The sequence below is a fragment of the Cervus elaphus genome, chromosome 14 (assembly GCF_910594005.1).
Source record: "Cervus elaphus chromosome 14, mCerEla1.1, whole genome shotgun sequence".
Lineage (NCBI taxonomy): Eukaryota > Metazoa > Chordata > Mammalia > Artiodactyla > Cervidae > Cervus > Cervus elaphus.
Genome location: NC_057828.1, coordinates 34,391,147 through 34,403,427, shown reverse-complemented (window position 1 = coordinate 34,403,427; position 12,281 = coordinate 34,391,147). Strand labels below are relative to the sequence as shown.

The 12,281-nt window shown below is 40.1% G+C and overlaps 2 protein-coding genes across 2 annotated transcripts in view; one reads left to right on the top strand and one right to left on the bottom strand.

Moving 5' to 3' along the window:
- Positions 1 to 12,281, top strand: part of CATSPERE (catsper channel auxiliary subunit epsilon) — a 145,642-nt gene that overhangs the window by 101,805 nt on the left and 31,556 nt on the right. Inside the window, exons 13-17 of the mRNA XM_043924360.1 lie at positions 2,624 to 2,699; positions 7,001 to 7,053; positions 9,405 to 9,455; positions 9,869 to 9,902; positions 9,972 to 10,051. Coding sequence (XP_043780295.1) covers positions 2,624 to 2,699; positions 7,001 to 7,053; positions 9,405 to 9,455; positions 9,869 to 9,902; positions 9,972 to 10,051 — 294 coding nt within the window. The remainder of the gene's footprint in view (positions 1 to 2,623; positions 2,700 to 7,000; positions 7,054 to 9,404; positions 9,456 to 9,868; positions 9,903 to 9,971; positions 10,052 to 12,281) is intronic.
- LOC122708185 (cytochrome c oxidase assembly factor 5-like) lies at positions 10,425 to 10,920 on the bottom strand. The gene has a single exon (XM_043924361.1). The coding sequence runs from the start codon at positions 10,857 to 10,859 to the stop codon at positions 10,635 to 10,637; it is 225 nt and encodes a 74-aa protein (XP_043780296.1). The 5' UTR covers positions 10,860 to 10,920; the 3' UTR covers positions 10,425 to 10,634.

Here is a 12,281-nt window from a genome sequence, read left to right as displayed (position 1 = left end):
ATCTGAAGGTGCTATTCATCCAACTGAAGTTACAAAAAAACCAGGCAATTTCTTAGTTCAATATTTTTGAGCACCTTTTATCATTCATTCCCATCCCAAAGTCTTTACATACTATGCTTAAGCAAAAACTAGAACTCTAATCCCCAAAAGTCTTTAATTATGACTAGAGTCAGATAAATTTCTGAATCTTGGAATAAGGTAGCACCATTAAACACTTAATTCATGGAGGAAGGCAACCAACATGGTATTGTATTTTAAGGCATTAGGTTATCACTATGTCCTGATTGAATATATTTTCTGGAAAAGTAGCATTGTTCTAGGAAAAAGTCCATTTTTCTTTAGCTTGCAGCTACTCCACCTGAGTTTGCATGCCTGCTCCACGCCAGGCACTCTAGGTGTTCAAAACACATGGTGAACAAGAAATACGGAGTTACTGCTGTCATGAGATATATCTCCAGTAGGAGAAGACAAGCAGCAAGTAATCAAATAAATAAACAAGATGGCCCCGAACAATTGTAAGTGCTATTAAGAAAATAAAGCAGAAAGAAGCAGTAGAATATCACCAGGAAGTATAGGAAGGAAATGCCACTTTAAACACAGTAGTCAAGAGACGCTCAAAACACCCCTTTCCCTCTAACTCATCAATTTTTCTCTTGAGTTCCTTTGAGTATTTTTGGTTTTGTGGATATTTATTCAGAATTCTGTTGCTGTACAAAACACATCAAATTGTCCAGGATTGTTGTTGTTTAGTCGCTAAGTGATGTCAGACTCTTTTGCGACCACATGGATTGTACTCGCCAGGCTCCTCTATCCACAGGATTCCCAAGGCAAGAATACTGGAGTGGGTTGCCATTTCCTTCTCCAGGGGATCTTCCTAACCTAGGGATGGAACCTGCATCTCCGGCATTGGCTGGCAGATTCTTTACTACTAAGCCACCAGGGAGGTTACTTTGGGTATTTTTGTTTTTGTGGATATTTATTCAGAATTCTGTTGCTTCACAACACACATCAAATTGTCCAGGATACTTTAGGTCAGTCCAGGACTTGAGAAAAAAAAAAAATACCAAAAACCTTGAAATTGGTGCGAAAAAACCTACCTATAAGTAAAATTATGTAGAAAATTGAAGATGTAATATTTACTTCAGTGTCCTTTTTATAGATCTGTACTATATTACTGAATAGACCAAATCAAATATTCCATAAAATTTGGAGAGAAAGTCATAACTGGCATAATTATAAGATGCTTCCTGATTTCAAAGGTGTTAGAAATAAAAATATATCTTAGAGTTGATGAAATATTGTATCAGTTCAGTTCAGTCCCTCAGTCATGTCTGACTCTTTGCAACCCCATGAACTGCAGCATGCCAGGCTTCCCTGTCCATCACCAACTCCCAGAATCTGCTCAAACTCATTCGGTGATGAGTTCATCGATTCGATGATGCCATCCAACCATCTCATCCTCTGTCATCCCCTTCTTTTCCTGCCTTCAGTCTTTCCCAGCATCAGGGTCTTTTCCAGTTAGTCAGCTCTTCACATCATGTGGCCAAAGTATTGGAGCTTCAGCTTCAGATGATATATTGTATAGTGATTTAAAAAATACAAAAATGTGCTATTTGTATCCTCACTTATTTAGCATATTTTATATATGTGAGAAATAGGAAAATACAATGAATACTGAAAAAAAAAGGACATTTGTTTGTGGTTAGTTTGTGTTTGCTTTTTCCCAGTTTTTTCAATAAGTAAAAACCTTAGCAGGGGCAGGAAACAAATAATACTTTCAAAACTTTTCTTGAGTTTTCTTGTAATTTTTGAGACCTCCTATTTTGCCTGAGCAGAAATGATCCATGTGCATTTCCTAATCTACAAAGGCATGATGTCTGATCTCCCTTTTGCTTCCAGTCAGATCATATTGTGCAGCATAATGAGGTTCAGAAAACTAATTTCATTAACTTAGTATCTATTGTTCCAAAGGCATTATCAATGGGGGGAAATCTGTAGAGGCTAGAAAAGGAATCTATGCAATGACTTGTTGTTATTGTGGTTTAGTCACTCAGTCGTGTCTGCTTCTTACAGCCCCATGGACTGTAGCCCACCAGGCTCCTCTGTCTATGGGATTTCCCAGGCAAGAATACTGGAGTGGGTTGCCATTTCCATCTCCAGGAGATAGATCTTCATACCCAGGGATCGAACCCACGTCTCCTGAGTCTCTTGCATTGGCAGGCAGATTCTTTACCACTGAGCCACCAGGGAAGCTATGGCCGTGAAATACCATCAGGAAACAGGCAACAATGTTAGCAGCAAAATCCCATCCTCAGGAGACTAAGGGTGTTAATGAAATACAAGGGCTGAAATGCTGATGGAAGTTCATTTTTATTTCCCATTATGCTGACTTATGCTGGCCAAAATATGGGATACCATGAAATGAGAATGACTTTAGGATATGACCACAATGCACCTTAGCAGAAGCAGCAAGCGGTCACCACCACCACTAGGCCTCTAGGATTCCTCAGTGGGGGATTCAATCACATCTTGAAAATGGGGCTTTCATATGTTCTACACAAAGCAGGCTCATGGCTCCCTCCCTTGTGATTTTACAGTCATTTGCATGTGTTGTTTCTCCTAGATACGAGAACACAGGTCTTCTGCTTGTCCACGTGAGACCCAGTGAACTTGCAAAAACATGTCCAATATCCCAAAAGGTAAGTAACAGAGTAGAAGATCAAAAAATCTTCTTCAATAAGACACAGGTGGTAAACTAAATAATACATATTAACTCCATTCAATACCACTCCCCCTAACATGTAGCAACATGCTGTAATATTTCACTTTAGAGACAGCATTATTTTACTTTGGGAAGAGAAGATTACTTACTGCCTTCCATGAATTTACATCAGAATATAAACATGCGTAAAGATGTAAAATTAATTTTAAAATGTATTTACATATTTATATAAATAAAACTGTGTAGAGAAAAACTGAAATTAATGATAACAGCCAAATTTGGATATGGTTTGTCAGAGAAGACTGCTAGTCATGTCCGTATCAATGCTGCATTTATTTATTTTAAAAAATGGACCATTTCTTCACTTAAAAAATTTTATTGCATGCCTACCATGTTTCTGTGTTTCAGCCTGTGTGCTAAGTGATGGGAATTACCAAGATGGAAAGAGTCCTTTCCAAAGGGGAAAACATAAACTAGTATAAGAGAATGTGAAATATGCAGTTACCAAATAGCCCAGAGGAAAGAGTGAGGAATTTTGTTTGGGAGGGGAAAAGTGAAAAGAAGATGCATGAAATGACTGTTGAAGGGTGAGTAGAAGTTGAGAGGGAAAATGCAAAGGGAATTCAAGGAAGAGGCATACACAAAAGCACAGCAGTGTTACATCTCAGTGGGGTGTTCAGATAACCACCCACTACCACCTCCTTTGAGTGTTTGTTCCCCATTGAGGGATGACTCCTCTCTTTATTCTTTCTCATTCCAACTAATAATCAATAAACATATATTGAGCACCTGCTGCATACCAGGCAGAGCACAATGGGGCATACCCACATGAAGAATTCAAAGTTAAATGAGACATAGGCCCTGCTCTTCAGGACCTCGGAACCAAGAGCCTGTTCCTATCAGGGCAAGATTCCAAGAATTTAGAGGGAGCCTTGAACTAAGGCAGACGTGATCCATCCTTGAGCACGACTGAAGCTCATTGCTTCCCCAGGAAATGCATACTGACCATTCCTCCTGTTTACCCACCATGCTGCCTACCCAGCTTAATCTGCTGAAGAAGCAAAAACCTGCCACCTAGCAAGTTCCTGCCCCAGCCTCGGTCTGCCTTCTCTATCTTTCAGTTCAGTTCAGTTCAGTTCAGTCGCTCAGTCGTGTCCGACTCTTTGCGACCCCATGAATCGCAGCACGCCAGGCCTCCCTGTCCATCACCAACTCCTGGAGTTTACTCAAACTCATGCCCATCGAGTCAGTGATGCCATCCAGCCATCTCATCCTCTTCCACCTCATCCTTGTCCCCTTCTCCTCCTGCCCCCAACCCCTCCCAGCATCAGGGTCTTTTCCCTGATGAGTCAACTCTTCGCATGAGGTGGCCAAAGTATTGGAGTTTCAGCTTCAGCATCAGTCCTTCCAATGAACACCCAGGACTGATCTCCTTTAGGATGGACTGGTTGGATCTCCTTGCTCTCTATCTTTAGCTCCACTTTATTCCATATAATTTGCCTCCCTGAAGCACCATGATTTCCTCCATCTCTTTCCCTGTCTAATTTAGAGATATGCCCCCTCTCCTGCCCAGCCCAGGCATTACAAAACATATTAATCTAGAGTGAAAGTGTTAGTCACTAAGTCATGTCTGACTCTTTGCAACCCCATGGACCCACCAGGCTCCTCTGTCCATGGAATTCTCCAGGCAAGAATACTGGAGTAGGCAGCCATTCCTCTCTCCAGGGGATCCTCCCAACCCAAAGATTGAACCTGGGTCTCCTGCATTACAGGTGGATTCTTTACTGCCTGAGCCACGGGGGAAGGCCAATGTTAATGTAAGTGAAAGTGAAAGTTTAGTCACTCAGTTGTGTCCAACTCTTTGCGACCCCATGGACTATAGCATACCAGGATCCTCCATCCATGGGATTTTCCAGGCAAGAGTACTGGAGTAGGTTGCCATTTCCTTCTCCAGAGGATCTTCCTGACCCAGGGATCAAACCCAGGTCTCCCACATTGTAGGCAGACGCTTTACCGTCTAACCAGAGTTCAAATGCACGCTCTACCACCTACTGACTTCAAGAAGCTCCTAAGCACTCTGAGTCCTGGCTGCCTCTTTCATAAAGGGGGAAATGTAATATCCATTTCACAGTATTTATCTACTTCGTTGAGAGTATTAAATGAGATAATTTATGTAAAATGCCCAGAATAGTACTGTCACAGAGTAATTACCTAATATTACTGGTTTCTTCCTTGGCACACCCCAAGACATGGACCATTCAAATCTAACCACCGTCTGTGCCCATTTCAGGTAGTTTGTGTTGACCTACCCACTGAAATAGAATGGAGAATATGCCATATAGTAGAAGATGCTGGAATATGCCAGAGTCCTTTAGGCAATAGGAACATGTGGCAAGAAAATACATACCAGGCAGAGCCCAGTGGGGCATACCCACATGAAGAATTCAAAGTTAACTGGATTAACTAGCTAGCCAAGAAAATAAAAACTAGTCCACAACTGCAAGGTATGCTCTAAACCACAGGGACCCCTTTTTATGCTCCCATCCCCACTGGTAAGCAAGTCATCAGTCTCCCAGATAAGTATTATAGACAGAGGGCCCACAGACTTCTTCTCTAGTTGGATGAAGTTAGGCCCTTGATAAACCTGCTGAACCAAATGGCTCATGGGGTGAGCCATTTGAACATAAGCCTGCCATCTTTGTCACTGAGTCTTTATAGCCTGCAGCAGAGCAGCAAATAGAACCGGCAGCTCCAACAAGGCTACGTCTCAGTTTTTTAACCATACACCAAGAACCAGAATGCAGTGAGGCCACCCCAGTAAGCCAGGTCCCAGAAGGACATAATAGTTCCTTCCAAAGTGAAATTTCCCAGGGAGAGATGACTACACTGACTAATACGTTGTCTTCCAACATTTCTATGTTGAAAGCCTTTAGAATTCCTGTCTCAGTTCAGTTGTTCTGTCCAGTTAGAGGGGAATATGCTGGGTCTGATCTAAGCTAAGCGAGGAGGAGTTCTGTCCTGTACTTAAGAGAATGATAAAGAAATATTTCTTAATAAAGAAACTCAATACACTCATCATTCTCATTTGGGCTGTACGTCAGAATTTCTCTATTAGATGACCAGTCCCAGGGAAGATGTGTTAGTCCTCTAGCAGTGGGTACCTACACAACAGGCTCATTCATGCTTCCCACATTCTGCACCCATGCTTTTGTTGAAGAGCCACCTCCAGGTCAACTCATATTTCTAATCTTAGTCATGATTGTTAATTCTGAGGTTAGGGATGACTTTAGTGAACTAAGACCCAGAAAAGAAGAGATGTTACAAATAAGATCATCAAGTAATAGTGTGTTGTAACTATGAAAAACTTGAGGACCTCAGCCAACCATGTACCTTATATGCGTAATTTAGTAAAGATAAACGGCAGACCCATGTTTCTAAATACATTTGATGGGAAAAGATTTAGTGATGATAGACAGCAAGTACTGTGGGTAGAGTTGCTGAGAGAACAAATCAGGTCCTATGGGTGAGATCAGGTAGTTCAAGGAATAAAATCCATAAACTCCTGCTGTGAAGCATGCCTTTCTAATGAAGCCAGAAAGGGTTTGGTTTAGCAGGTGCAACTCTCTAAATCCATCAAGCTTGACTGGACATCATTCTCTAACCCTACCCTCCTGATTCCTAAAGATTTTTTTTTTTTTAGATTTGCTTTGTGAAAATATGCAATATATAGGGCATGTTTATAATAGATGGCAAGTGTCTAGATCCCACTTAGAAAGCCTGCGGTGGAGGATGGGAAGATAGGCAGGGTATACAGGAGTGAGTAAGGTGTCCTGGAGTCAATCAGAAATAGAAGTTGCTTATCCTAGCTGAGGAAGAACGAGGACTCCAGTTTTAAAAAGAAGTCAAATTCATAGTTAAATGTATTACAGAATGTAATGTATTACTCACCTTCCAGGTGAGTCAGGTACAAGCTGGAACCACAGAGTTGATAGTCATGATTGTAGAGATGCTAGTGCAAAATGACATCACATTGGTTCTCTGATATAGAAGTAAGAAAGCAGAGACCTGACCTTTGAGCTTGTGAGCCCCAAGGGTGAAAGAAAGCAAAGAAAGAAAAAAAAGCTATCAAATGAGGAAAATGACACAGAGCAGAATAGCCAAACTCTACATTTAAAGGGTTATTTCAGATCTAAAATGTAATTGTTTTTAGCTGTAGTAATGTTTTAGACTATGTGATTTAGAACCACTAAACTCATCACCTAAATTACTTTACTTTAGGTGTTCCAAATATCTGTTGGCTGTGATGCTAGTAAATTCATTGCTGTTAAAGGGCAAGTATATTTGCACTTGACTTGTCTTACTCTTTATGTTTTAAAACAAATGTTGAATTAAATGTAATTACTAGTTATTAGCCTAATGACTGACATGTCCGTATGAAATCCATAATAAATTGACAATTTGTTCAAACCAGACTTGTTTTAACTTTTTGCCAAGTCAAACATTACATTTTAATCAGACTAAAAGGGAAAAAGATTTAACCTCTTTCTCTATTATCAGCATTTTTCTCTGTCTCCCCTTTTCATAAGCCAGCTTCCATCTTTTGCATTACTTCTCTCAGCTCTTCAGTGTACAACTCATTTCCAGAGAAATGAGAGGAAGAAACACTTAACCTCTGTTGTCCATCCTACTCAAACCAGTTATAATTCCATTTCTATCAGAGAACTGCTTATAACCACATGAGAGAAGCCTATTTTCTGCACCTTTTTCCATGGATGAAAGCAAGTCACTTCATAAATAGATTCAAATATTTTTCCATGAGAAAGTTTTTTAAAGCAAACCTAACAGAACGGCCAGTGTTTCCTCCAGAGAATCCCAAGATGTGACTTTTATTGATTTTACTGCGGTTCACAGCGAAGCACACTGGAACTTGTGTCATCCACAGTTCTTTCTTCTACATGGGAGAGAATAAAGGTCAGCATACACAAAAATTAAGCAGCTGAGTTTGGAATGTAAAACGGAGACAGAAATGTATTGCAGTTCCTTTCCTGTGGTTATGGTGAGGGTGGAATGACATTGACACTTAGCTAAATCTATTTATAAAGTGATATGTTCTCATCCAAAACAAAAGTCTATTCATCTGTCATTCTAATAATCTTTTGAGTACTGAATTGTCATAATTAGCTGCCAGATAGATAATTAAATATTCTCATCTCCTTTAGCAAGGAATTTGCATTTCCCATAAACCCTTTTCCAGAAAACACAAAAGCTAACTGATTATAAAGCCTAAAGCATCTCATTTCTGGGATGGTCTACATCCTTCTCCTCAGAGTATAATCTAAGGAGCTGCACTGACATCACCTGGGAACTTACTAGAAATGCAGAACCTCAGGTTTCGCTTCATATCTGCTGAGTCAGAATCTCTATTGTAACAAAATTTCCAAGATTAGTAGGGGCATTAAAATTTGAGAATAACTGCTCTAGGCAATATATATATATATATATATATATATATATATATATTAAAGTCACTGTGATATTAAATATCACAGTCATGTCCAACTCTCTGCGACCCCATGGACTATAGCCTACCAGGCTCCTCTATCCATTGGATTTTCCAGGCAAGGGTACTGGAGTGGGTTGCCATTTTCTTCTCCAGGGGATCTTTCTGACCCAGGGATCAGACCCAGGTCTCCCACGTTGCAGGCAGACACTTTACCATCTGAGCTACCAGGGATGCCCACTCTAAGCAACAGGTTGCAAAAATCAATTCCCAGTACCCCTGCATGCAGTATCATTACATGAAGATCTCCTTCTTCAGTGAGATGCAAAGCAACTTGAATCCATCTATTTCTGGGAAGGTTTAGTGAGCTATTGTCAGACTAGGTTGCTCGTCAGAATCAACTGGAGAGCATCAGAAAACACAGATTTCAGGTCCTTTTCCAGATCTCGTAGTTAATGACCCACTGTTCTGGACCTCTAAAAATGACCTTAATTTCTTGAACTCAGGTTGTGGTGGGCCTAACTTTTCACAGTCCACAAAGGAGAGCTATGAGGCCCATGATCCTTCTGGCAGGAGAGGTGTTAATGAAAGAGGGCATCTCTTGGGATCAAATTTGAGTTCAGGATGGGAGGTGGTCCCAGGCTTTCATTTTCTATATAAAATAAACACAATGGTGTCCAGGGTTCCTTCTGAGTTACACTGGAGGCAGTCAGCAAAAATGATCAAATGAATAAATTAACTTACCAAAAACTCTTATCATTTCATAGACCTTGATAGCCTTATGTCTGCATAAACCCTAACTAGAAATTATGTGAATCATTAAAATAGGTCCTTACCTGCACAGCTGAGGCTCTAGTAGCAGTTAGAACTGTGTTTTTAAAAATTATGAATAATAAAACAGTCCAAAGAAATTTGTCTTTACTTTGATAGATTTTCCACAAATTTTTCACATGTATCAAACATAAGAGGTAAATCAGTATATTTCTAATTCTGGCACCTTCAGAAACGTTTGTGAAAATAGAAATGCTAGGCCCACACACCAATCCCAGAGATTCTAATTCAATAAGTGATGATTCTGTGATACTTTCAAGTTTAAAAATCACTGAGTGAAACAAGTAAATATTTGTGCTAATAAATAAGGAATGATGATATTACAACTTCATTGTATTTTATTTCTTGTAGATTTACTAAAAGGGAATGTCTTCAGCATGATTTTTTTTACATCATTGAACAGTAAGCAATATTTTCTAATGTAAGCATTGACTTGTATATTAACGTACTATCGATAATTTATGATTAGTTTGTATTTATTCCTATTAGTACCAGTCTTTTCTGATATATGCACTTATTGCTATAAATTTACCTCTAGGCACTGATTTTGCTGCACCTCCCAAATTTTGATAAGTTGTGTTTTCATTTTCATTTAGATGAGTGTATTTTTGAAACTTCTCTTGAGAGTTCATCTTTGATCCATGTGTTATTTAGAAATGTTATTTAGAAGCCTCCATATATTTTAAGAGTATTTTGTAATTATGGTCACCTGTTTGACTTTTTTGTGATACCTCTATCTAAGCGAAGTAATGGTTTAATTTTTTAAGCTTGAGAAGAGGAAAGATTCTAAGTAACAAAAAAAATTTTTTTTACAGGTCATATCTGAGGGATCGACCGTCTAAACCATTGGTAAGAAAACTATAATTCTGTCAATCAACCAAATATAGAAAATAACTAAAGCATTATTTCCTTTTCTAGAGAGTAAAATATAATTGGGACAAATACGGCTGCCCACTGAGAGTTGATTTCAGAGAAAAATTTCGCCCTTTGGTTCAACTGTAAGTATATTCTCACTAAAAATTTTAACTTACTATTGAAAGTTTCAAAATTATGAAAAGAAGCCTAATTAGTCATGCATTTAATAATAAATTTTTTTTTTTCTTCACCAAGCAGTCAAACACAATTTATTTTGGAACTAAATAGTACAATCTGAATAAAAGAAAGTTTTAGCCTACACCTTCCAGACGGATATTTTCTCATTAGGCTGCATGCTGATTCTCACGGTCCCACCCCTGGCCTCCACAGTACTGACAAAGGATGCACAAATTGTGTCATCTGGTTGAGAAGTCAGTGGAAACTAACAATCTTTCCATTCCCTGTGCTTCAGAACAGTTCTTAAAACACATCTATTATGTTCTCAGCTCACAACTATTCAATTAAATTTTTATTCTAAGAATAACTTAGAGCAAGAGAATCATTTATACCTACTGGAAACCAGAACTCATCCATTTTCTTGTTTCATGGAGGAAAAAACTGGTCCACCTGAACAGATGTAACAAAAAGTATGTTTCTTATTTTGGCTTCTCTGGTTTAATGACCAGAGTCCTTTGTTGTTTTCATCTTGGTTTCAACATAGTAGTATCAATATCCTTTTCTTCCCCTGAATCTTGATCTGGCATCCAACATTGATCTCTTACACTCAAAAAATGAGTATTTCAAAGCCTTGCAGTTTCCTTCCTTCAGACACTGCCGGGGGGATTTTCCTTCCTTGAGCACGCAATCAGACTGCAGCAGACACACGCCCAGATCCTCCTTCACGCCCGCGCACACGCCGCCCTCCGGTTTGTCCTCGTAATACCGGGGCATGACTGCGCCTCCAGCTGGCCGCGGCCTCCACCCTCTCCTTCCGAGACGGCCCAGACTCGGGATGCCCACATTTAATAATAAATATTTTTGAGCACCCAACGTATGCAGCACTGGGTTTTCAGTGCTAGTTATACAAAATTGGATGACCTGTGGTCCATGCATGAGGGAGGTTACAATTTAGAAGCTGAGGCATAAGTGGGTAAGAGGGTTAAAACTCTTCTCAGGGATGCAGACAGAACTAACCCTTGCTTTATCCTCTCTAAATCTCTCCTCAACCTACAGCACCCCTCCCCATCAGGAACTCATTTCAGTTCAGTTCAGTCGCTCAGTCGTGTCCAACTCTTTGCCACCTCATGAATCGCAGCATGCCAGGACTCCCTGTCCATCACCAACTCCTGGAGTGTACTCAAACTCATGTCCATGGACTCGGTGATGCCATCCAGCCATCTCATCCTCTGCCATCCCCTTCTCCTCCTGCCCCCAACCCCTCCCAGCATCAGGGTCTTTTCCAATGAGTCAACTCTTCGCATGAGGTGGCCAAAGTACTGGAGTTTCAGCTTCAGCATCAGTCTTTCCAATGAACACCCAGGACTTATCTCCTTTAGGATGGACTGGTTGGATTTCCTTGCAGTCCAAGGGACTCTCAAGAGTCTTCTCCAACACCACAGTTCAAAAGCATCAATTCTTCAGTGCTCAGCTTTCTTCACAGTCCAACTCTCACATCCATACATGACCACTGGAAAAACCATAGCCTTGACTAGATGGACCTTTGTTGGCAAAGTAATGTCTCTGCTTTTTAACATGCTATCTAGGTTGGTCATAACTTTCCTTCCAAGGAGTAAGCGTCTTTTAATTTTATGGCTGCAGTCACCATCTGCAGTGATTTTGGAGCCCAAAAAAATAAAGTCTGACACTGTTTCCACTGTTTCCCCATCTATTTCCCATGAAGTGATGGGACCAGATGCCATGATCTTAGTTTTCTGAATGTTGAGCTTTAAGCCAACCTTTTCACTCTCCCCTTTCACTTTCATCAAGAGGTTTTTTAGTTCCTCTTCACTTTCTGCCATAAGGGTGGTGTCATCTGCATATTTGACGTTATTGATAGTTCTCCCGCCAATCTTGATTCCAGCTTGTGCTTCATCCAGCCCAGCGTTTCTCATGATGTACTCTGCATATATGTTAAATAAGCAGGGTGACAATATACAGCCTTGACGTACTCCTTTTCCTATTTGGAACCAGTCTGTTGTTCCATGTCCAGTTCTAACTGTTGCTTCCTGAGCTGCATATAGGTTTGTCAAGAGGCAGGTCAGGTGGTCTGGTATTCGCATCTCTTTCAGAATTTTCCACAGTTTATTGTGATCCACACAGTCAAAGGCTTTGGCATAGTCAATAAAGCAGAAATAGATGTTTTTCTGGAACTCT